The sequence below is a fragment of the Centroberyx affinis genome, unplaced genomic scaffold, assembly GCF_046629955.1.
Source record: "Centroberyx affinis isolate AG114_WGS23_722 - 3 ecotype Tasmania unplaced genomic scaffold, CSIRO-AGI_Caff_v1 ptg002112l_1, whole genome shotgun sequence".
NCBI lineage: Eukaryota > Metazoa > Chordata > Actinopteri > Beryciformes > Berycidae > Centroberyx > Centroberyx affinis.
This window is the reverse complement of record NW_027280434.1, coordinates 10,756-37,500: the sequence shown is the minus strand read 5'-3', so window position 1 is coordinate 37,500 and position 26,745 is coordinate 10,756. Positions and strand designations below refer to the sequence as shown.

Here is a 26,745-nt window from a genome sequence, read left to right as displayed (position 1 = left end):
GTAACTGTCCCAGAATTAGCCAGAAAGCTAAATTTCATCTGCAGTCCCTGGGCAGGTGATACAAAGACAGGCAAAATTGTTATTTAAAATTGCAGTATCCAGTACATAAACATTATAAAATACAACATATAAAAAAGTGCACTATGCTTGGTATCTTAAGGGAGCTAATGGTCACATGATTGGTTTGATTTCAGCCATGATTTTAGTTGTAATTTAAAACTGGTAAAAAGAGTAGAGTTCCAAATGTTTGTAGCTCTAATGGAAAAATTCAGGAGTTATTTTGTGATGAAGTGTTGTCATTTTTTTGGTGAACCCAGTTTCCCTCGACCTGTCCCGTCTATTTCTACTGCAGGTAGTGATTTACTACATTTCCCAGAATGCCTTTCACCAACCCCCAGAGAAGGGGGCTCTCTGTGTTGTTTACCTGCAGGTGGAGAGAGACCGACGCCACGGTGCCTTGTTGACAAAATCACAAAAAAAATGGTGGACAGAGCGTTTCACACTCTACCAGCAGCAGATCCACAAAGGTGGAAGTTGTGGCTGCAGTGCATTCTGGTCTCTCTCAACTCAACTCAACTCAACTCAACTCAACTTTATTTATACAGCACCTTTCATACAAGCATGCAGCCCAAAGTGCTTCACATAGCAAAATTACAACAATAAAACAATAAAATGTAAAAAAAACAAAAATCAATAAATAAGAGTCAATAAAATAAAATAAAAATACAATAAAATAAACACCAGGGATAAAAGTAAAAACCAATGATTAGAACTTAAAAACTAAGGCTATAACATTACTCCAAATTAAAAGCCAGATTAAAAAGATAGGTCTTTAATTTCCTTTTAAAAATACAGAGAGAGCTTTCCATTCTAATATCCAGAGGCAGTGAGCTCCACAGTTTAGAGGCATGAAAACAGAAGGCGATCTCACCGGGACTTTTATGGGACACATAAGGAACATTTAAAGAAAAGAGGTAGAGGACCTCAGTGATCTGGCTGGAACATAAAATGAAAGAACATCTCTGATGTAGGGAGGAGCAAGGTCATGTAAAGCTTTATAAACAAGAAAAAGAACTTTAAAATCAATTTAAAAGATACAGGTAGAAAGTGCAGTGTCTGAAGCAGTGGGGTCATGTGATCCATTTCCTTTGTTTTGGTTCAGACTCTGGCCGCAGCATTCTGAACCAGCTGTAGTTTTCTTATAGACTTTTTAGGTAATCCAGTAAAAAGGGAATTACAACAGTCTAAACGGCTAGTGATAAAAGCGTGAGTGAGTATTTCTTTCCGAGTTAAAAAAGGTCTGACTTTGGCGATATTCCTAAAATGAAAAAAGGATGTTTTAATGACCTTTGTTAAAATGAGAATTAAAATTTAAAATCTAAAATCTGAAACTAAAATCACTCCCACTCTCTCCTGCTGCTCTGGTGGAGAAATTGGTCTCTCTCCTCTTCTCTGATGGATCTCTCCCTGTATGATTGTTCAACGTCTCTCGGTGCAAAATGGCGGCTCTAGAAAGAAGCCCTCGCTCTTTGATCCTGAGGGACTGACACCAAAACCTGACGTTTACCGCTGAGGTTTTACATCCTGAAACATTTTCTCATATCTGTTGAGTGTATTGTAGAATTTCAGAAATGCACAATGTGTCAAAGAGAAAATCATTCTCATCTCATCTCATCACCCCCAAACCTCAACGACTTGTTGAGGTTTGGGGGTGAAAACTGGAAGCAAACAGATGAAGTCAGCTAATCTGGATCATATGGAGGGACCGGTCTGGAGGTTAGTTTGGTAGGACAGACTGTCCATCTGATTGATAAAACATTGAAACACACACACACACACACACACACACACACACACACACACACACACAGTGCAGGTGTTCAGTGCAGCCACACACTGCAGGTCCCACATGGTTAAACATGACGTTATGAAGCCTACTGTTCCTGTCTGACTGGATTCTGTGGCTGCAGATATTTTCCATAAATAAAACAGAAGCTGCTCCGCTCAGTTTCAGCAGGTCAGACCAGCAGGAAGCAGGAGGATAGAATATTTTAGCATGTTTGTTCCATTTAGTTTAAATGAGCCGCATCGATCTGATACAGTTGTATATTTTCTGAAAATAAGATTTGAGGGAAACCAGAGTTCTGTCAGTCCATATACAGTATGTGTGTATGATGCACTTTTGTTTGAATCGGCTGAAACTTTGTGAATGTAAACTTGTGTGTGAATCCTCTGCTGGCTCTTCTGTTTGCTAAACACAAACTGAGCTAATGAACCAAAGAACAAATGACAGTGTGATTGTCGAGGCAGAAAAAAGAAGAAACTCAGGCTTCAAAACTTCAAAAAGATTTGAACTTCCCAGCTGCTACGGTACAAACTGCTTCACAGTTTGTCTCATATGAACCTATCTGACGTTTCCCTCTTCAGCGCAGCGTCACGTCTCCATGACGACAGATCCAGATCCTGATCCTGATCCTGATCCAGATCCCAGCAGCAGCATGCAGACTGCTCAGGCTCAACTGTGTGTTTTGTTGCCATTCAAAATAATGAGCTGATGAAATGAACAAAAAACAAAAAAGAATATGATCAACTTCAACCCACTCCTCAATGAGGTCAGAGTCAGGGCAGGGCTGTTGATACACACACACACACACACACACACACACACACACACACACACACACACAGGCAGGGCTCTGTGTGTGTGTGTGTGTGTGTGTGTGTGTGTGTGTGTGTGTGTGTGTGTGTGTGTGTGTGTGTTGTACTGATGGAAAACAGTTTGTTTGGTTTCTCTGAAGTGGATCAGAACAATGCTCCGCTAGGATGAACAATAGGTCAGTGTGTGTTGTGATTTACTGAGCACACACACACACACACACACACACACACACACACACACACACACACACAGAGGAAACAGCAGGATATGACCTCATCTCTGAATGGTCGTCTCTGTTTAGGAAGCAGCTGTCAGATAGGAGAGGAGAAGAGAGGAGGAGAGGAAGAGAGAAGAGAGAGGAGAGGAGAGAGGAGAGTGGGGAGGAAAGGAGAGCAAAGGAGAGGAGAGGAAGAGAGAAGAGAGAAGAGAGGAGAGGAGAAGAGAACAGAGGAGATGTTTAAATCTTTGCTCTAGTTTCCCTAAATAGATTTTTCCCCAAGTGTTTTGTAGATGGAAGCACTTTGGGTTGCCTCCTAGCCTTGTCTGCTAGCCTCCTAGCCTTGTCTCCTAGCCTCCTAGCCTTGTTTCCTAGCCTCAATGGCAGTAAGCCTAAAGTTTATTACCCAGAATTAAACTTTTGAGAAGTTCTAAGTAGGGAAATTAAAGAAATCCGTAAGAAATGAGACTGTTACTAAGAAAAACATTTCTAAAATTCCCTCTTATGTCATTTCTTAAGATCTATCTTAAGAACACATTGGTGAATCCGGCCCCAGATGCCCCGCCGCGTTCTGGATCATCTGCAGAGGTTTGAGCTACATGCCGGGAGCCCTGCCAGGAAGGAGCTGCAGGAGCCAAGGCTGATATTACAAGATCCTGAACCAGGAGCTGTGCTGCATGTTCAGACAGGTAGGCTCTGATCCTCCTGATATTGTTCAGAGCAAATCGACATGACCGAGCAACAGAAGCCACATGATCCTTGAAGGTTAGTCGGTCATCAATCATGACACCCAAGTTTCTGGCAGACTTTGTGGGAATGAGCTGAGCTGATTGGAGCTGGATGCTGATCTGTTGTTGTACAGAGGGACTGGCTGGGATGACTGAAGGTGGCGTTCCTTCATCCAAGCCCAGATATCGGCGAGGCGTGCCGATATCCGTGCCGATATCCGTGCCGAGACCGTGGGGTCGACTGGAGGAGCTGGGTGTCGTCAGCGTATGAACGGCATGAGAAGCCATGTGAGCGGATGACAGTCATGACCAATGAAATCACCTCTTTTCTTTTCCTTTAACAGCATTGCGCTCTGCAGCTTGGTGATGAAGAGAACGCTCCGGAGTCACCAAGAGAGAATCTACGTTAAATTAGCTTGGGAGGAGAAAACACATGTGGTTCACATGTGTTTATGGACATGATTAAATTCCCTTCACTCTGTGTGTCCTGCTGGCTCAGAGGTCTGGAACTGTGACGGGTTTGAATCCGGCCCGGGACCATGTCACATGTCGTCTCCCGGTCCTTCCCGTCCCTCTCTCTACTGTGACTGTCTAATAAAGGCCAAAATGCCCCAACAATTATCTAAAAGAAAAAACAACACACAATTGGTCCAACATATCATCCAGACAAAAGGCTTAGTAAGCGTTTGAAGATGTGTTCATGCACACATTGCTTGATAAAGCCACGAAAACAGTTAAAGCCGAGTCACCAAAATACCAAACGGGAAACAAACTGGGGTTATGGGAACAACTCTCTGAACGCAATTATCCTGTGAGAGTCTCAGCCAATCAGCTGTGCACATCCTGTGCCCCTGTACAGGATGTGATCTTTGCACTGATGATGTCTGATGGGCAGAAAGGTCTGCAGCTGGTCACTGTTTTGTACTTTTTGAGCAACATTTCTAATTAAAGAACTCTTTGCTTTCTCACCAAGGTCGAGTCTCGAGTCTCAAGTCCTCAGCACTCGAGTCAAGAGTCTGAGTCACCAGTCTGAGTTCAACTAATCCCTGCTAGAACAGTCTTTTCCTTAATTGTCCCAGTGTTGATGACTCAGACTTGGACTCAGACTTGCTCACTGAGGACTTGAACCTGAACTTGGGACTCGATCACCTCGGACTCGGCTCCACAGCTTTTCTTTTCAGCGTTTCTGTGGTGACAGAGGAAGAGGAAGAGGAAGAAGAAGAGGAAGACACTCCACCTCGTATTGTGAGCTTTACTTACCTGGATTTTACATTAACTGGTGCAAAAAGTAAAATGTAAAATAACCCAATCGAGGAAAAGACTGTTCTAGCACGATTACTGAACTCAGACTACAGAGCACAAAATTATTCTTTACGCAGATGATGTGTTATTACTCCCTCAGGACCCTCACTCATCCCTGCAAGAATCCTTTATGGTTATTAAATCTTTCTCAGAACTCTCCAGCTACTCAGTGAATTGGTCAAAATCCACCATCTTACCACTCGGTATGGAAGAGAGGGATGTGGCAGCCCTGGCATCACCTTATCACCTCCCCACAGGCAATATTAAATATTTAGGCATCAATACATCTCCCAAGCTGTCAGAGTTGTTCAAGTTAAATTTCACACCTCTACTCAAATCAATACAAGATGACTTAAATCGCTGGACCAACCTACCTATTTCCCTTTCTGAAAGAATAGCAACAATTAAAATGTCAGCCCTACCAAAAATCAACTATTTATTTTCAATGATCCCCATTTTCCCCAACACTTCCTGGTTTAAATCCCTCAACTCGACTATCTCAAAATTTTACTGGAAAAACAAAACTCAACGGATAAAACTCTCAACTTTACAAAAACCAAAATCCCAGGGGGGATTAGAAGCCCCAAACTTTGAATTATATCACCTGGCCAATCAGCTCAAATATCTTATAAAAAGGATTACTGAACTCAAACCGGAGACTCAGATTTGGACTCGAATGCTGAGGACTGGAGACCCGACTCGACTCGGACAGGATCTTGGTGAACTGGACCGATCGGCCTTTAAAAGTTCACTACTGGTCTAGCAGAGGAAGGTGGGCGGGGCTTGGCAGCAAGTCAGATGTACAGAAGTTCAGTTTTTGTTGTCTGAGCCGTTGCCATGGCTACCTGCCCACTGCCACTGACCATGTAGCAAGACAGACAGACAGACAGAAAGGGTTTCCATGACAACAGTGACAGCAAATAGAGAGAGAAAAAACAGAAGCCACTGATAAGAGCAGCGAGCGGCCGGACGTCCCGATGAAGCTCTGTTCCCCTGAGGCGGACTGAAGGTCCAACAAACAGACCTGTGACCTGAAGGTTGTCAGTTTGAATCCCTGGACCAGGGAGGAGGGAATGAGTGACACTCTACCCACTGAAACCAGGATAATATTATTGATGATAATAAAACATATTCATCATCATCTGATCAAAATGTCTCATTAGAGTTAGTTCAGGTTCAGAGCCTCCCATAGACAAACAGTGAAGTATTGATCAGTTCTACAGTAAATATAGAATCCATCAAACATCCATCATATCAGAGGTGGACGACTGATTTTTAATAAAAGTCCAAAATCATATATCATCTTACCTTAGTGTATAACAAAAATAAAATGTATTTGTATGGCACTTAGTGCTTTAACAGTGAAATAAAAGCAAACATCAAACATACAAAATAAATGTAAACAGGTAAAGCAGACCTGGGACCAGCAGGGAAACGGGGAAAAGTAAATGAATAAAAGTCTCACTGCAGCAACAGGTCTGAGCTGCTGTTTGTTTCTCACAGCTCCCCAAGAAGCTCGCTGCCTCCTGCCAGGCAGCAGGGTGAGGAGGATTTTGTTCTTAATTGATTCTCCTGTTAGATGAAGCTTAGAAGAGACTGAGCTGCTCAGTGGAAACCAGCAGAGGACTGTGCCTGAACTGGGAAGCTCCCAGTGGGAATGTGTGGCATGTTTTTTTTGTTGTTGTTTTATCTCTTTGCATTTTATCAGCACCTTCAGTTTTTGGTTTCTGCACCACATGTTTTATCTCCTGCACTTGTTCCTTGTTATGAAGCACTTTGTAACTTTGGTTTTGAAAACTGTTCTATAAATAAAGTTTATTAAGTTTATTTATTATTATTATCATAATGTGCGTATGAAGCAGGAAGGTACTGAAAAAGAACATTGAGCTCAGCCAAATTTCACTGGATAAATAAGGTTTAAAAAAAAAAAAAAAACCCTCAGTGTGTGTGTGTGTGTGTGTGTGGCTTCAGTACAGAGAAACGACTTGGAGCCAAGTTACAGCTCACGAGTGTCACCACAGGAACCACCCAGGGAAGAGAGTGTGTGTGTGTGTGTGTGTGTGTGTGTGTGTGTGTGTGTGTGTCACATACTTTCTCGTCGCCACACATTTTGATTGACGCTGTTATGATGTTGTAGTGCTCCGTTGCCGCGGCAACCCCTCCTCTCTTCCTGGAGGGGCGGAGTGAGGAGAGACAGCAACACACAACAACACAACAACACACAACAATACAGAGACAGAGAGATCAGGCCGACTCTGGGCTTTATATGAATTTTATCTTTTTATCTGCCTTCTATTGATGTAAAGCACTTTGAGCTGCATGTTGTGTATGAAAGGTGCTATACAAATAAAGGTTATTATTATTATTATTATCATTAAACACATAAGCTCCAGGAAGTCAGTATGAGCCCTTAAACTAACCGACGGTTACATTACTTTACATGAATTCAACCCTTAATTCATGCATTCCCCTTAAAATGAGTTAAGGGATTTATTAATGGAGGAGAACCCATCGAAACCTCCTTAAAAACCCATTTTTTGACTTTGTAATATAATGAAAAATTCAGGGAGACAGGAACTTTCCCTTAATAATCCATTAATAACCAGGTGAACCTGCTTAAAAGGCATAAAAAAAACCTTAAGTACTAGTGCCATCAACCCATGAAGAAATCCCTTAAAAACCCATGAATCTAACCTTTATTTTATTAAAAGCAATGTTATCTGTAATGGCTAAGGTGCCGTCCAACTCTGATATGAACACAGCTACTGAATATTTTTTATAATTATTATTAATATTATCATTATTATTACTACATCTGATGTCTGACCAGAGGAATCCTTCAGTGTGCTGTGGAGGATTTGACTCAACAGTCTGCCTCACCAGCTGAAACTTTCCTTTCATACTCGGGTCCCAAATCTAATTTATTCCAGTTTATTTTAGTAAAATCTTACAATTGCATGACTGTTGTTTTACTGATCCGTTTTAATGTTTTACTATGATTGTACATTTATTTTATCTCCCGTGAAGCACCTTGACATTTCGTTGTATTTTAAAGTGTGTTATATAAATAAAATGCATCATTATTATTATTATTACCAACTATTTCATCCGTCTGGTTTCAGTGGAGAGTTTTAGTGTCCCAGGATGGTCTAAATGTTTCAGACGCTTTTCCACTCTGACAGGAAGAAAACTCTGGAGAGAAACACTGAATACTTGGATTTTTTGGAGTGAAAATGTTCAGATTTAAAGATACAAAATGAAGCAGAAAATGTGGGTCTGGGCCTTCAGAAGCTGTCTGTCTGTCTGTGTGTCTGTCTGTCTGTCTGTCTGTCTGTCTGTGTGTCTGTGTGTTTGTCTCTGCCTGTCTGTGTGTCTGTCTGTCTCTGTCTGTGTGTCTGTCTGTCTGTCTGTCTGTCTGTCTGTCTGTCTGTCTGTCTGTCTGTCTCTGTCCGTCTGTGTGTCTGTCTGTCTGTCTCTGTCTGTCTGTGTGTCTGTGCCTGTCTGTCTGTCTGTCTCTGCCTGTCTGTGTGTCTGTCTGTCTCTGTCTGTCTGTCTGTCTCTGTCCGTCTGTGTGTCTGTCTGTCTGTCTGTGTCTCTGCCTGTCTGTCTGTCTGTCTGTGCCTGTCTGTGCCTGTTGTTTCTTTTAATAGCAGCAGCAACACTAATTTCCCCCTGAGGGACAATAAAGTTAATCTTAATCTTAATCTTCCACAACAACACACAACAATACACACCCTGCAAACTGTGGACCGCAGGGGGGGAGGAGGGGGGGGGGGGGTTTGAGGGGATGTAGAGACAATTCTGGAAAATATTCCAGGCTCAGTGTCTCTCAGCCGGTTGTCGGTACGAAATCCTGCGCTGACAGGAAACGCTGAGAAACAGCTGCAGTCAAAAGGTAAAAAAACTGATCAGCAGAACGAAAGCTTCCACCAAACTCAGGACTTCCCCGTTAGCCTTGGTGGTTAAATCCACTCCCTCGCCTTCTGCCAAAGTTCCCCTGAGCAAGGCAGCGGCGCCCAGACTGCTGCAGTGGAGCCGTGAACTCAGGGATGAGCCGGTGAACGGGCTGAAAGCTTCCTGACAGACAGACGGTCACATGACCAGTAAATTAAGAATTCCTGTTCATTCAATTTAAGGTCAGTAAAGTTAATTCAGTTTTCACATTGTTCATTCTGTAGTAAATTTCTCAATTTATTTTGCAAATGTTCTGGGTTTTTTTGTCATAAGTCAGTGCATTCGCTCACTAGGTGTGCCTGTGTTTTTATGACTAACGAAGCGCTCCGTCCCTCTGGCTCTGGGTTACCATGGAGACCAACGAGGTGCCCCAGAGCCGCTGGCTGGGAAAGACCGAACTCCGGTCTGTCTCTGAGTTCAAGAACAACAGGGAGCGGCCGGGTCCCACGAGTTTATTGGGAGGTGCGGATGGTAGAAAAGCATGATGGGAGTTTCTCAGCTCTTGCTTCCAAGCCCCGCTGAGCTCAGCGGAGCAGCGAGGAGACAGACTGGCACCACGAATCCCCCAGAGGAACCCGACCCACGACACGAACACAACAACACGTACGGACGAGTGGGACTTCCATGAAAATGTGGTACAAAGTTAAGGTTTACAGGTAAAGTTTGGTAACAAAGTGTCAAAATCAAAGTTCCAACGATCAACAGTAGAAATTAAAATCGTCCTTCATTTAGAAAGATTGTACACAGGATTTTACCTTTGGCATTCAATGTTAAATATAAAGTCAAGTCAATATCAATATCAATAAATAATTGTAAAGATACAAAAAGTGTGTGTAAAATAAAGATTGTTGTGCAACGCTACATAGAGCTCACATGATCTTAGAAAGAGAAAGAGTGAGAAGAAACAGCTAACATTAGAAGAGTCAGATTGTTCCAGAAGCTCCGGCTACCGCTCCGTCCTGCAGGCTCCGGAGGCCTGGGACGTCCTGGAGCCGGGCCGGGACGTCCCGGCCGGCTGCCTGCGGCCCAGGCTCGGGCCGTCCTCCCGGGGCTCGGCCGGCTCCCCGCTGGCCCGGCTGACGAACACGGCGGGAGGCTGGGAGGAGGCCATCTCGAACCTCAGCTCCGGGACGGCCTTAGCCCCCCGGGACGAGGCCTTCCTCTTAGTCCTGGGCTGGGGCGAGGGGGGGGGGAACGCCGGCATCGCCCTGTGGGAGGAGGAGGAGGCGTCCGCGGGCACGGCGGAGGAGGAGGAGCCCAGCCGGGCCAGAGCCACCGGGATCTCCTCCAGGGACTCGGCCGAGTCGGAGTGGTAGTCGGCGGGGGGGCCGGCGGCCTGGGGGGGGCCCGGGGCGGGGGGGGCCAGGGGGGCCAGGGGGGGCAGCGACGCCCGCAGAGGGAATGCTGGGAAGGGAAGCCGCTGGTTCACAGACACAGTGGGCAGACTGCAGGGCTCCACTGGAGGACAGAACAGAGAGACAGCATCAGTACAGACAGTACAGACAGTACAGACCGTACAGACAGTACAGACAGTACAGACCGTACAGACAGTACAGACAGTACAGACCGTACAGACAGTACAGACAGTACAGACACTACAGACAGTACAGACAGTACAGACAGTACAGACCGTACAGACAGTACAGACCGTACAGACCGTACAGACACTACAGACACTACAGACAGTACAGACCGTACAGACCGTACAGACCGTACAGACAGTACAGACAGTACAGACAGTACAGACAGTACAGACCGTACAGACAGTACAGACAGCACAGACACTACAGACCGTACAGACAGTACAGACAGCACAGACACTACAGACAGTACAGACAGTACAGACCGTACAGACACTACAGACAGTACAGACAGCACAGACAGTACAGACAGTACAGACCGTACAGACAGTACAGACAGCACAGACACTACAGACACTACAGACAGTACAGACAGTACAGACAGTACAGACAGTACAGACAGCACAGACACTACAGACAGCACAGACAGTACAGACCGTACAGACCGTACAGACCGTACAGACAGTACAGACAGTACAGACAGTACAGACAGTACAGACAGTAAAGCAGCAGCAGTAGACCATCATTATTGTTTCCAGTTCAGAGAGACCTGGACTAACAGAACACCTGACTCTGTCTTCATGGACTTGTGATCCTGTGTTCCGCCTCTTTATTTGTTACCTCCGCCAAGGAGGTTATGTTTTCTGTGCCGTTTGTTTGTTTGTTTGTTTGTTTGTTTGTTTGTCTGTTTGTCTGTTTGTCTGTTTGTTTGTCTGTTAGCAGGATTACGGAAAAACTACTGGCCTGACTTTCATGAAACTTGGTGGAAGGGTGTAGCATGGGCCGAGGAAGAACCCATTCAATTTTGGAGCGGATCCGGATCACGAACAAGCAATAATAGCACGAACCTTGGCGGAGGTCTGCGCTCTCCGAGTGCCCTTCTGTTTTTTTTAAAGATTTATTTTAGGCATTTTATGCTTTATTTGATAGAGACAGCATGAGAGAGAGAGAGAGGAAGGTATGGGAGAGAGAGGGGAGGACCAAATGACCACAGGCCGGATTCAAACCCGGGTCGCAGCGGCCTTATGTGGCATGCGCTCTACTCAGTGAGCCACCGGGGCGCCCCCCCCACCTCACTGTCTAGGAGGTAAACCAGTCTGCAGGTTTTCACTCCAGCTCAACACTACAGCTGATCTGATGAACAACCTGCAGCCAGACAGGAGGATCTGAGGCTGTCAGAACCAATCTCAACACTCAAAAAACGACAAAAAATCATAATGAATACGAGTCCCAACCTTCCCGTTGAATGTGTCAAAAACAGCATTATTTTTCTACTCTTTTATTTTGTTTTGTTTTTCACAGTCGATCAGACTGAAGGTTTAAGTGTCCCTGGCTCCAGCCTGCCGGTCCACACAGACACACAGCAGCCTGATGAGGAGACTCCTGCTCCTGCTGACTCAACAAGTGTCAGGAAGATATCAGGATTCTCCTCAGCAGTCCACACTCACTCAGTGATTTACTCTTCAATTCTAAAACAAAACAAAGCCAAATCTTTATTATTTATCATTTGGGTGAAGTGGAAAGTGAGTCCCATTTTCTTTTGTACTGTAGAAATTATGACTTAAGAGAGTTACTGTTCCATGAAATCGTTCAACAAAACCCTGAAATATTCTGGTGTTCAGATGAGCAAAAACTGGAATGGCTGTTTAATTTTGATGTGTTTAAGTTTGCTAACTTTATCTCAAAAACCTGGAAAAGGCGGCAAGACAGATTGTTTAATTAATATTTATTTTGATTTTTCAGTAACACATAGTAAGCTTCTGTCAGTGATTTAGGAGTTCTGCCCTACTCAGTGATGGTCTGAAGATCTGAAGGTGAAAGATGCTTTAGTTTCTTTATTTTCTTTCTCTGTTGTTTGACAATGTAAACGCTGTACTCTGGTCCTGGCTTGTTTGAATGTATGGTGTCTTGTAAGCCCATGCGGGCTGGGCACACAATTGTATGCACGACACAGTAATAAAATTTCATTCATTCATTCATTCATTCTTTAAAGTAATTGAATAACAGGTAAACCACAGAATCTCTATCTGTGTACAACATGTTGTCAGTTCACTGTGCTCTGCTTTCCTGGGCCAATATTATGTAAATTGTATCATAATATATGAATTTCAGTTGAGTTTGAATAATTTCAGTCAATTCATAGTCAGATTTAATTTTTAGGGCCGACTGACAGCCTGTAATGGGATGAAAACCTGCAGATTGTTGGGTCATGATGGCAGATGGTTGAGGACTACTGCTCTATGTATGATATTTTTATTATTTTCACTGGTAACGCTTTACAATAAGGGTACATTAATTAAGGGTTAGTTAATGCTTAATAAGCATTAACATATATACATATATATATTAACATATTTCACATTCTGTTTTTGTCCCAGTAAGTTCTACTGTTGCATCTTGTTCACCGTCTTAACACTGTCGTCCAGACTTCTGTCATCCATATATTTCTACTCAGCGTGTTCTAGTGTTGAACTCAGTTGAATGTGTTTATCTAACCCCCACTTGCTCTCTTCTTATTTATATTCTATATTTCATTGCTGTTTCCTGTTACTATTTGCTGCTGGAGCGAGTTTCCCCACAGGAACGTTCATATTTCATGTGTGATGTGGCTCTGCTGCGGCTGGATGGACGCCGGCCAACAACAACGCCTGAAGCTCCACATAGAAAACTGACTGCAGCTCAGTCAGCAGGGAGTGGAAACGCTCGCTGTGTGTCTGATGCCTTATCTCCCATCAGCCCTCTGACACCATATAAACGCCATAAATCAGAGCAAAGCAGAGCGAGACGTGCCTGGCCACGCCGAGCCAAGCCGGGCCAGGCCACGCCGGGCCTCAGGGTCCAGCTTTATGATCTATATCTGCACCGATTCAGACAGGGTGAAAGCTGGGTGAAAGCTGGGTGAAAGCTGGGTGAAAGCTGGGTGAAAGCTGGGTGGGGGGGGTTTCAACAGTCAAAATCATGAATATTGAATAATGAATATGAGTATAATATCTTCCCTTCTCCCTCTGTGTCCCACTCTGCTCCGACCGTTACTGAGTTCACACTGAGCAGCAGGATCAGAGAGACTCAGCTGAGTCTCTCAAAAACTCTCTCAATCCATTTCTCCACGTTCATTTTCCAGCATCTCTCTGAGCCTTACCAAGAACAGGCCGTTTCTGTCACCGTGTCTTTAAGGCTCATTAATATTAACGACCCTCTGTTCCGATCGGCTAACCGTTTCCAGAGTGAAAACATGAGACTCCGCGGCCCGGCGGCTACAGGTAGGGAAAACTCTCCGGTAATAAACAACAACAACCGCTCAACCGCTTTGAAAAAAACACTTTGTTAGTCTGTTATTTCTTACAAAAATGATAATGAGCGAACCTTTGTGACGCCACAAAGTTACGGAAGTCCAAACGGCTCGTTTAGAGGCTCGCTGCACTAATATGGATTGTGTGGATTTAGTTTTGATACTTTCACCATGTTTAGATAGACCATCCAACTCCTTTATCATCAGAGGCAAAGGGGAATGCTGTTTTCCACAATATGGACCTTTAATGCTACCTAATTAGCGCTTGCTAGCTAGCTATATAAACTCGTTAAAATGACATGTAACATGACAGGCAATACCAAAGCTGCAAAAATACATGATTTTCCTGTTCAAAACTTTGTAGCTGCAGACCGGAGCCTCTGGCTCCGCCCACAAGCAGTGAGGACAGAGGGAGACGCTCCCAGAGTGAACTGATAAGAAACATCAGTCAGACTGCAGGCAGCTTATCTGGCTGACCAAACTCTGTCTGTGTGCAGAGCGGCTTGTGTTGGTGTGGCCATGTGCTGCGACTGTGGAGTCAGGATTACATCACGTGTGTGTGTGTGTGTGTGTGTGTGTGTGTGTGTGTGTGTGTGTGTGTGTGTGTTACCGGGCGGGGCGGTGCTGGGGCAGCGCTCCCTCATCACCTCCGCTGGCACTTTGCGGACCTTCTTCTTTTTTTTCTGTAAATCAAACGAACACTGTCAGGGTCAGAGGTTCAGGTCCCGGTGCAGAGCGAGGTGGACTCTGCAGGTCGAGGGTTCAACTCCCACCGGGACAGCTGCACCGGGACAGCTGCACCGGGACAGAGCCTGAGCGGGGGCAGAGCGCTCTGTTCTGATGTGTTGGCCCGAACAGTTTGTCCTGAAGGGACTCCACCCAGCAACCAACCACTGGGCTGGAAACAACTGCGGCTTCTCTGTGTGTGTGTGTGTGTGTGTGTGTGTGTGTGTGTGTGTGTGTGTGTGTGTGTGTGTGTGTGTGTGTGCAGTCACCTGTGTGCGTCTGTGTGTGTGTGGAGCTGCTTTGAGCTCTGGAGAGACGGTGGCCAGCGCTTCCTCCTCCCCAACAGGACTGGATACACTCCTCACTCTGCCGTTAGCATGGAATCTGACACACACACACACACACACATACACACACACACACACACACACACACACACACACACACACACACACACACACACACACACACACACACACACACAGTGAGCGAAAGGTTACAACACAGTGTCATTCCAAGAGCATAAATCAAACCCTGGAATTCAGCCTGACGTTGCAGAGTTATCTGGAAGGCTGCATGAGACCGTCTGATTGGCTAATATGATTCCAGGCCCATTCTGATTGGCTAATGTGACACTAGACCAGTGGGCTAGAACAGCTACCCCAGGCAAGTGTGTGTGTGTGTGTGTGTGCATGTATGCATTTATCTATTTATCCATCATAGTGTAATATTCAAAACTTATATTCTGTATTTGATCTATCTTTTTCATCTACTGTTTCTATATTGTTTTTCTTATATTACTGTTTATATTGGTGAAGCAGGCTGCTACAACCTCTCTCTCCTGAGCTTCTGACCCCGATCAGGAGTCAGTCTGATTAAACCATGATGAGCGGCTGCAGCTCTGTAGGTCTCTCTCCTAAACGGGCCGCTGCTCTCTCTCAGGGTTTCACCTCCTGAATCAGGCAAACCGCTCCTGAACCTCCTGAAGAGCGGCTGGATGATGTGAAACACTTACAGTAGGGCAGTGTGTTATTTATAAAGGCCTTCTGTTAGACTAATACACACAGTTCCTCTCCGCCCGCAGGTCAGCCCACCACACACACACACACACACACACACACACACACACACACACACACACACACACACACTACACACTTTGTTTTCTTCTTGAAGTCATAGCAGAAGAATTTCATTTTGCGCACGTTGTTTTCTGCAAAGAAAACGGTGTCCATGGCGACGGAGGTCCAGGCTCATTGTGTTATGAAATGACTGCTGAAGGCTGTTTACTGTGTCTTATGAAACATGTCGGGACCCGGTCACTCCGCAGCCCCGCAGCCAATCACAACACAGCTCAGCTGAACCCGGGCGGTGAGAGGGAGAGGGCCGGCCGGACCGTCCGGACAGCACCGCTCTCTCTGTCTGACAGTCTGGCAGAGTGTGTGTGATCAGACCCGCCGCGCTAATCGTCTTAACGGGCTCGGTGGCGGCGATTAGTACAACAACAACAACAACGACAACAGACTGGCGGTTAACCGGCAGAGGAACGCCTCAGATTAGGCCGTGCAGCTTTAACGAGGTGTTAGACATTGTGCTGACGCGGCAGACAGAGTGTGGGTGAGCAGCAGCTGTGTGCCGGTCTTACTCTGCTCCCCCCCGCACCGCCACAGAGGCTGAGTCCTCCACCTCCACCTCGGGGTTGGTGTAGCCCAGCGTCCCCGAATAGCCGACTTCCTGTGACAGAGAAGAGGAACAGAGGGAAGACACACTCAGCTCTGCAAATATACAACCAAACCTCGGATAAGTCTTATTCACCATGAGCAGCTTCTGCCTCACAGATAATCAAAACCAGATAATGATCCATACTCTTTAAGGCAGCCTGTCTGACAGCCAGACATCTCTCTGATAAACACCCTGCTGCTGTTTTATTTCCCATCTGAAGCCGAGCTGAACAGTATTTTCTAGCAGGAAGCTCAGATCTACCGTCTTTCCCGTTTGACATAAACACAGCAGGACCGAGGACTGAGCTGTGTGCAGTTATAAAACACTTGTACTATTTTCAACATTTTAGAATAACAGTAAAGACATAAAAACTATGAAATAACACAAATGGAATTATGCAGTGACCAAAAAAGTGTTAAACAAATCAAAACTATCTTCTATTTTAGATTCTTTAAAGCAGTGGTTCACAATGTGGGGTCCAGGGACCACCAGAGGTCCTTGAGGGGGTTCCAGGGGGTCTCCAGCAAATTGATCTATTGTTAAACTTCAGCATTATTTAATTTACAAGAAGTTAACACAATTAGAGAATGTAACTATTTTGATCATAGTTTCTCTGTTATCTCTCTATCTACAATACAGATAGTCATGGAATTCTGGAAAAAATCATATCTAGCAATAAAAATATTCTCAGATTTGGGTCCAAGAGACAAAGTCTCATCAAATGGGGGTCTGTGGCTCTAATGTGGACTAAACTAGGGGTCCTTGATATGAAAAAGGTTGAGAATCACTGCTTTAAAGTAGCCGCCCTTTGCCTTGATGGAAAGGCAAAAGGCTTTGGAAAGAAATTCATATATAGGATCAACTTCACTATTTATATTTGTCTAATAAACACATTTCAAGCATTTAAGCAGAAGCCTTTGAAAAACATCCAGACTGTCCAGACTGTTGACTGATGAACCCACAAGTCAGAACAGAGTATTTCCAAGCTTCACAGATGCAAGCGGGTTCAAAATAAATAAACTAGACGGCGCCCAGCGGGCACGGCGGCACCGATAACTCCTCCTGCAGCCCCTCCTCCTGCCTGTGAGCGCAGTGTGTCGGAGCCAACATGGCCGCCAGCCGGAGCCGGTCTCACCTTGATGAGGTTGACTGAAGGAACCGCCGTCTCGTTCCCCGCTGCTCCTTTACTGCTGTCTCTGCTCTCCTGACGGTGCCGCTGCCGCACGATGTACTCATAGGTACTGAGCCTGTTCCACACTGCACACACACACACACACACACACACACACACACACACACACACACACAGAGTCCTTGTAATAACTGTTGCCAGCAGCAGGCAGCCTCTCTGCCTCTCCCTGCTGGTGTCTTTCTGCTTTGCAGTTCAGAGTTCATGGTTTTCCTAACAAACTGTCTGGAGACAAAACATTTTCACTACAGCAACCTGCAGCAGAACCAGAACCTGCAGCAGAACCAGAACCTGCAGCAGAACTAGAACTTGCAGCAGAACTAGAACCTGCAGCAGAACTAGAACCTGCAGCAGAACCTGCAGCAGAACTAGAACCTGCAGCAGAACCTGCAGCAGAACCAGAACCTGCAGCAGAACTAGAACTTGCAGCAGAACTAGAACCTGCAGCAGAACCAGAACCTGCAGCAGAACTAGAACCTGCAGCAGAACCAGAACCTGCAGCAGAACCATGTCCAAACGTTGGCTATTGATTTAATAAGTGAGTGTTTGCAGGGAGTTGTCAGTGTGAGTTCTCCCTGATCTTTTCACTGATCCAGAAACCAGGACTCTAGCAGACACACTGGCTACTGGAGCAGCAGTGAACCTCCCACCCTGCAAACAGACAGTCAGGCAGATCACATTACATCACATTTCTAGGCTATTATTAATAGTAATAATTACTAATAGCCTAGAAATGGGATCGTACTATTCAAGCAAAAACGGTCATTTGGTGTAATTTGCTCATTCCTGCTATTTCCAGGATTTGTTTGTGGAAAACGGAACGCAAATAAAATGACTTGGCGTTGATTTTCAATACAACTCAACAACACTGTTTTTTGTTGTTTTTTACTATCCTACTACTAGTGGATTATAGGTTTATAAGTTTACAATTTTGCACACTTGTGATCTTGATGATGCTGCAACTGGGAGGGAGGAGGGGGGGGGGTCGATATTCAATATCTTGGAAAATATGGCGATACTACAGTCAGTCAGACAGACAGACAGTCAGTCAGTCAGTCAGACAGACCGACAGACAGACAGACAGACAGTCAGTCAGTCAGTCAGTCAGTCAGTCAGACAGACAGACAGACAGTCAGTCAGTCAGACAGTCAGACAGACAGACAGACAGACAGACAGACAGTCAGTCAGTCAGTCAGTCAGACAGACAGACAGACAGACAGTCAGTCAGACAGTCAGACAGACAGACAGACAGACAGTCAGTCAGTCAGTCAGTCAGTCAGTCAGACAGACAGACAGACAGACAGACAGTCAGTCAGTCAGTCAGACAGTCAGTCAGACAGACAGTCAGTCAGACAGACAGTCAGTCAGTCAGTCAGTCAGACAGTCAGACAGACAGACAGACAGACAGACAGACAGACAGACAGACAGACAGACAGTCAGACAGACAGACAGACAGACAGACAGACAGACAGACAGACAGACAGTCAGACAGACAGACAGACAGACAGACAGACAGACAGACAGACAGACAGACAGACAGACAGTCAGTCAGACAGACAGACAGACAGACAGGCAGACAGACAGACAGACAGACAGACAGACAGACAGACAGACAGACAGTGTCTCACTCAGGTAGATGTGGAAGCAGAGCAGGTGCAGCAGCAGGACAGAGGACAGCAGGCCCAGAGCGATGGTGACAGCAGCCAGGAGGGGAATCACTGCTGCTGCTGCTCCGACCGGGGCGGCAGGCAGGAAGAGAAACCACACCGCTGTCCCGTTCCTCCCTGCTCACACACACACACACCATACCACACACACCATACCACACCACACACACACACACACACACACCATACCACACCCCACACACACACACCATACCACACCCCACACACACACACACACACCATACCACACCCCACACACACACACCATACCACACACACCATACCACACACCACACACACACACACACCATACCACACCCCACACACACACACCATACCACACCCCACACACACACACACACACACACCTCTGGTTAATGACAGTATGAATAGACCGGTTTTATAGACAGGATGTGTAGCTCTGCTTAAAGAAATACTGTGAGGGTTTTAGTGTAATAATCTGTGACATTTCCCTCTAACTGTCTGTCCTGCTCCTCTCTCTCTGCTCTAACTCAACAGTGATCCAGCCTATCTCCAGTTCATAAATCTTCTCCACTGTCTGTTCTAAACAGCAGACTCTGGTCGCGCTTTCATGGGAAAAATCCTCTGCCACACAGGAAGTGATGCGTTTTATGTTTGTGGTTTGTTTGGAATCAACAGAAGAAGAAGAACTGGGTAGTTAGCATGAGCAGCGAGAGCCACCAAGGCTGAACAGACAGAGGAAAGAGAAACTCAAACTGCATCAACAGGGAATCCAAGCTCCGCCCACACTGTTTGATTGACAGGTGATCTGTGGGAAGAGCAGTGCAGAAACACCACAGTGAGGCTGAGGGACAAAGATGGAGACTGAACCATGTTCCTGATGATCCTGATGCTTCATAACACTTTATGACAGCAGGTGACTCTTACCAGAGTAAGAAGACTGACCTTTTAGTCATAAAAACTTTTAACAGATCTAGGATTCTGGGAGGGGCTCAGAGGTCGGGGCTCAGAGGTCAGAGGTCAGCGCTCACCCTGGAAGTGTTTGTCGGTGCGGAGTTTGGACGGATCCAGGAAGAACTCGATGAAGACGTAGGACGCCACGACCAGAACCAGACAGATCCCCAGCAGAGCCGAGATCACACTGTTCAGGAACAGCCTGAGAAACACACAGTACTGTGAGTACACAGTACTGTGAGTACACACAGTACTGCTGAGTACACAGATATTTTGATGATAAGACATTTCTTCCTGCCATTTAGAAATTACAAAATGTCAATTCTATCATGAATCTGGTAAAACTGTAAGTACTTTTAGCGTTTCCATAATAATACTGTAAGTATTATTTTAGCCATGTTTCTGCCTTCAGTCAGCACACACTCTTCTTCTTCTGCTCTCTCGCTCTCAGACAGTTTTCTTCCTTCAGCAGTCGGACCTGCTGCTGAAGGTCTGGAGCTTCATTCAGCTCCTGGTTGGTTCTGACCTGGAGCTTAACGAGCTCGTTAACTGTCATGACGACTGAGGTCGTTAAGGAGGACGAGCAGCGCTGACAGGATGAACATTAACTAGAACCATCTGAGAAAGGTCTGGAAAAATAATGTTTCAAAATAATGGCAGCTAGGTTTATTAAAATAATTTCCACCAATAATCCTAGACTGAACATCTAAATTCACATTCTAACATCTGAGTGTAGAATTCCATTTCTTCAAATGCAGCTTTCCTCTCCTTTATTCTCTCTTCTAACACACTTTATCTGCTTTTATTTGTTTTATTTATTTTATTCTTATTCTGTATTTCTTATGTAATGTCTTACATACCTTGTGTAAAGCACTTTGAATTGCCTGTGTACAAAATGTGCTATAGAAATAAACTTGCCTTTCCCCACAGAAACCCCATCATGGGAATCATGGGAATTAAATTAGATTAGATTTCAATCCGGCGGTCCTGTCCTGACTCAACCTCATCTGCATCTGATCTCTGTGGTTATGGAGGAGAAAGATAAAAAACGATTTCAGTTAAACTTCCCTACTTTTCTTCTGATTCCTGTTTTTACATGAAGCAGCGGGCAGGACAGCAGCTGCTGACGACATGCGTCTGGTTTCCAGATCAGATTCTGTCTCGTTATATTTTCACCGGGTGCTAAACTGTCCACACTGAAATCAGATTTCTGTTTACCTTGCAGACTGTGTGCGGGTCACTTCCTCTGGTAATATCTGCATCCTTTAATCAGGAAATCGTTTCATATGAGATTTCTTACTTTTCAAACTCAGACAGAGAAACAGGAAGTTACTCACTTGTAATTCCTGCTTCCCACACAGTTGTTGAGCCATCTACAGTGATGGTCGAAGTTGGCAACACACTTGTTACAGGCACTGCAGTGCTTTGACTTGGGCCCCCTGCAACAGGAAGACACACACACACACACACACACACACACACACACACACACACACACACACACACACACACACACACACACACACACACACACACACACACAGAGACAGTTTGTGTGTGTGTGACTTGAGCTGCAGTGACCTGATCCTCAGTTTAGCAGGGTGAGAAACTGCTGAAAAATAAATGTGTGTGTTTGTGAAACAGGAGGCAGAGGATTAAAGGCTCTCATTAGGAAGTGGAGTGTCTCCTTCCTCTCCTCCTCCCATCATGCACTGGGTCTGTTGTCCTCAGTCAGTTTCCCTTCCAGCCAGCTGATACAGCTGTCAGAACGGATTTCAATATTCCAATTTCAGTCGAATGTCAACGAATCAGAACGAATTTCAACCTGCTCATCGAATGCGCCAAAAACTGCATTTTTTCTTTCGTTTTTTTTTTGGTCACCATTACTAAGTCGATAATTCTTCCCATTCTACGATGTGCTGCCAGCAGAGACAGACAGATGTAAAAGTCAACATGGCCGACATCATGACCTGAGTACAAAACAAACAGCTGGATAACCAACACTGATCTGAAACAGCATGTTCTGGATGGGAGACCTGGTGGATCTGCAGAGGATCCATGAGGAGAATGTGGACTCAGGTAAATGTTCTCCTTCTGATTCCTCCTACTTTCACTTCTGCCTTCTGCCTTCTGCCTTCTGCCCCCCCCCCCCCCCCCCCCGACACACACACACACACACACACACACACACACACACTGACCCCATTACCCACAGCCTCCTGGGAGAAACCCGCTCACTGACCTGATTTCAGCTGAAGGTTCACATCAAATCAATTATCCTCAGTGCAGAGTTTTATTTATTTACACCTACCAGATTGAGGAGAATGTTTTTCTCACAAAGCCGCGCTGCATTACGCATGCAGGCCGTCTGCCGCCTGTTCACAGCTCTCTGCCTGTTACAGCAGGATGAACAGACCTGCAGCCCTGAACAGCCGGCTGGTCTACTAGCAGACGTCCCGAATAAGAAATTCATGCTCCCTTAAAAATTGAAAAAGGAGCGCATGTGCATGTTGAGATTCAGGAGGGAGGAGCTTCACAGATCAGGCTGCTGAGCTCCGTCCTGTCTGCAGGGACAGGAAGGAGATGGATACTAACTACCTGAAGAATGAAAGATCAGACATATAAAAGGTATATGAGAACTGCATTTCCCAATGTCACAGTATTAACTAAAGGGATATTATATGCCCTATATATATTATATGCCCTAACCATATGTAAAGGGCAGTAAACGGCCTTTAAGAAACTGTCCTGTCAACAGAATAACATTGTTTATATTCAATCTACTTCCTGATGTAAATTAAGGCTGAACAATTTTGAAAAAAATATCTAATTGTGATTATTTTGACTGATATTGCAATTGCGATATGATTTGCGATATTAGAGGGAATGATCATTTTTACATCATTATTCTCATTTTCATTGAAAAACGTATTAAAATGATTATGGTGTGATTTTTGCGGGGATCTGTACCAAACAAAGATGTTTTCTTAAGTCTGTAGAATATGATGTGTAGGCCAGGACATCTCTGCAGCACCACAATATTTACTTTAAAATGCTATTTTGACACATTTCACCTTTAACAAATATTGCGCCTCCTGCGATTTGAAAATTGCAGTAGGCCATATTGCGATTTTGATAAAATTTTGATTAATTGTTCAGCCCTAGTGTAAATGACATCACATACAGCCAGATTTAAATGACTGCTCTGATTGGTCGATGGTAGGCATATTTACTGAGTTGCCCCATAGTCTGTCAGACAGTTATCAGCTGGCTGTTTGCTGTTTGTCGATGGATAAGTGGATAAGACCCAACACTGTACATTTGTTCCCCACAGATAGACTAAAGAAAAAAGAAAGAAAGAAAGATTAGGCTCTAACTCTGTAACTGGCTTCAAAACACTGGATCACTACTAACTTCATGTTGAAGAAAGCAGTGCTACTCTCTTCTTTTATGGACCAAGAAGTCTCAAATGGTTTAGTTTAGCAGCAGGCAGCTGGAGTCACACTGCAGACATGTGACACACACCCAGAGGACCCAGAGCCACCTGGAGGCTCTGGGTCCAGGTTTCCCCCTGTCGGGACCAGAGCCAGACGCCACACTGAACTCTGGATCTATATTTGCATTCATTCTCAATAATCTGTTTACATGAGCTGGCAGACCCAAATAACATTTAGCATCTAAAAGCGTGGTGACGATACTCACACATCCACCTGGCAGAGGTAGCAGTGGCAGTTCTCGATGACGTGGGCGTGTTTGGAGCGGTCGAACACCGGCACCGGACCCTTGGTGCTCTTGGCTCGCACGTTGTAGTCGGCCGGGTCGACGGACACCGCCATCACATGGACCAGCAGGTGGCACACGAACATGATGCCTGTACACTGAGGGACGGCTCAGGACAACGGCTGCAAACCGATGACTTCTCTTTTAAAGGTGTTGCTTATAGCAATTTCACATCAATAAATCATTAACACATTAATTTTGAGACATTAGTATAATTACAATAAACAGACGCCTGTCAGCCTCTCTCAGCCTCTACTCTGCCTCCTCCATAGTTTCTCCTAGGGGGGGCAGGAAGCAACGGGGCTGATGGGAAATGTAGTCTTAATGTGGAGAAACACTAGAACTAACAACACTACTGGTGTGAGACAGAGGAGACCAAGCGTCTCCCCCACGCTCTCATTGGTTTACAGTCATTAGACCAAGGCAGCAACACTAATATGACAATGATAGATCGATGCTTAAAATGATAAACACAGCACCTTTAAATTCCACTTGACTGACCCAAGAAAACTGACTGTAACCCACCTACTGCTACCATCCATTACCATACTATTTATTATTGCAGTTTTACCTAACAACTCCTTTTTTCTGTGGAGTCCAGACTCTGTAATTTGTCAATATGTTTCAATAGTGAGAACACCAAGACTCCATTTACACCTGCTATTAAAATGTGATCTGTATCTTATCTGGATTAGGAAAAACCCATGTTAATGCAGGGTGAAGACACACACATCACTCAGATCTGCCAGACCGCCTCTGAAGGTCGTGCGGCTCGCTCTAGGACCAGGTCTCAGCCAGTCCGCCATGCGGTCCAGCAGCCAGCTCCTCTCCCTCCGCCACACAGCGCTTGTCAAAAGACAAACCATTCCTGTCTCAAATGAAAAGTAAATCCAGGTTGTACAGTTTCAGTCTACTGACCCTAAACCTGCTGTTTGTTTTTGTTGACCTGCTGCCTGCTTTGCAGAGTCCACAGGAACAATTAGATCTGATCACAATGCAGACAAGCAGAAGGCATATAAATAACAGGCGTGATGGACTGATCATTATCCAGACAGCAGATCTGGATACAGATTGTATTTTAATACCAGGTGGAAATGGAGTTCAGACACAATCCTCTATGGTTACTGTACTGGTGATTAGAGGGACTGTGACTTGGCAGTGATGGAGCTGTGCTCTAAACCAGTATGGTGCTGTAGTCTGTAGTCTGGGTTGGATCATCATAACAAACCAAGGATACAATATAGCCCGCTGGGATCCAGTGGGCGGGAAGCAGGGGGACGAACACCCCGAAGCCGGTGACGGCGAAGTAGAGGTAGAGCAGCCAGGCCAGCAGCTGGAAGGGGTGCGGGGGCCAGCTCCAGCCGTTGGTCCTGGAGCAGAGCGGCAGGTCGGCCCGCCGCAGACCGCCCTCGCTCACCGGAGCCGTGCGGTTCGGGTTCCTACTGCACACATCCATCGGGGAGCGTCTCCTTCTGCACAGAGAGACACCATGAGAGACACCATGAGAGACACCATGAGAGACACCATGAGAGACACCATGAGAGACTAGTGCGGTCTATCAGTGGAGCAGGCTGTCAGCACATGACCAGCACTGGAGACTGAAGCTGGAGCTGCATAAGGACTGCTTTGTGCTGATTAAACTGACTGGAGGGCAGAAATTAGCTTCGTTCTCAAGTGACTGAACCTTACTCTACACTCTACAGATAAACACAGAGGAGCCACAGCTGCTGAAGAGTCAGCCGACATTATGGTTGAACAAATGCACCAACAGAATGTCTTTGTCTGTAAACGTTGATCAAAATGATAAAACCACAGCTGCTGAGACCTGATAGGACTCTAACCTAGAGGGAGAGGCAGGTCACCTTTTCAGCACGGGTTAACGGGACTCGGGGTGTGAAGCGGCCCTCCGGTCCGCAGCATCTCATCTCATCCCACAGTCCGGGCCGGACCGGCGGTGTGGAGCTGCCGGCCCCGGCCGGTGGAACCAGGCTGCTGTACTCACAGGCTCAGCAAACAGGCTCCGTACGGTGATTCCAGTCCCGGTGTAGTCCGTATGAGTCCGACGGTTAACTTACATCCATCCCGAGAAAAGAGCCGGAGCGGGTCCGTATTAACCAGCAGGCTAACCGCTAACCGGCTGCATCACCGGCAGCTGACGCATCCGCCGCCAGTAACGCGCTGTGTTTGTGGATGCTGATATAGCAGTTAGCTGGCTAACGGTAACCGGCTAGATAAACGGTAATCACGGTTCAGTTTACTTTAATGCCTGGTTAGCGTGCTAATCTGGTGTCGCCTGGCCCATCATGCTGCACAGCGCTAGCCTTGTTAGCCACACACGGCTTGTGCCATGCTAACGCTAGCAGCCACACAGCGACATGCAGGCGGTGTGGACCCAAAGCTGCTCCTTAATTTTTAACCTGGAAGTAAATGATATGCATTATTTAGCAGCCACTGGTGTTTCAGCTTGTCGCCAGCTAAGCTAACCGTCTGGTTAGCCAGGCTGCCTGAAAATCCTGTCGTCTCTCAGCTCGTACGCTGTTTCCTTGGTAACGCTCCAGGTCCACTCCCATTGGTCACGAGGCCAGGTACCGCCCACCCGCGTCGCTCCAATGAGTGAGCCGCACTGATCCGGAAGCAGCGCTGCTCTCCGGCTCTCTCAAAGCCCGCTGCGGTCTGCAGAAACACAAACCGACCTGAGATCAGCCTTCACCGCGCCACGGCCGGTTCAGAGCAGTAACCCACACTGACCAGCAGGTGGCGGCGTTTACCCGAACATCCAGCAGACGGACAGCAGCGGCCACTTTATTAGATACAATAGCTGGTACCCACCTTAAATAAACTTCTATTCTATTCTATTCTATTCTATTAGGAGTGTGTTGATTGGAGGGTGATGGCTGTGTTCTGGCTGTCCAGTCACCATGATAGACTACAGCAGTGATTCTCAACCTGTTTCATATCAAGGACCCCTAATTTGGTACAGATTAGGGCCGCAGACC

General features: G+C 45.8%; 1 protein-coding gene across 1 annotated transcript; it reads right to left on the bottom strand.

The window, feature by feature from the left end:
- Nucleotides 1-8,999: 8,999 nt before the first annotated feature.
- Nucleotides 9,000-26,245, bottom strand: zdhhc1 (zinc finger DHHC-type containing 1). The gene is made up of 11 exons (XM_071531689.1): nucleotides 25,612-26,245; nucleotides 24,987-25,221; nucleotides 23,672-23,847; nucleotides 21,307-21,408; nucleotides 20,047-20,171; nucleotides 18,995-19,150; nucleotides 17,313-17,434; nucleotides 16,101-16,189; nucleotides 14,725-14,839; nucleotides 14,340-14,412; nucleotides 9,000-10,318 (listed from the first exon to the last, which is right to left on the bottom strand). Exons 2-11 carry the CDS (start codon nucleotides 25,203-25,205, stop codon nucleotides 9,807-9,809), a joined length of 1,689 nt encoding a protein of 562 aa, XP_071387790.1. The 5' UTR covers nucleotides 25,206-25,221; nucleotides 25,612-26,245; the 3' UTR covers nucleotides 9,000-9,806.
- Nucleotides 26,246-26,745: the final 500 nt, after the last annotated feature.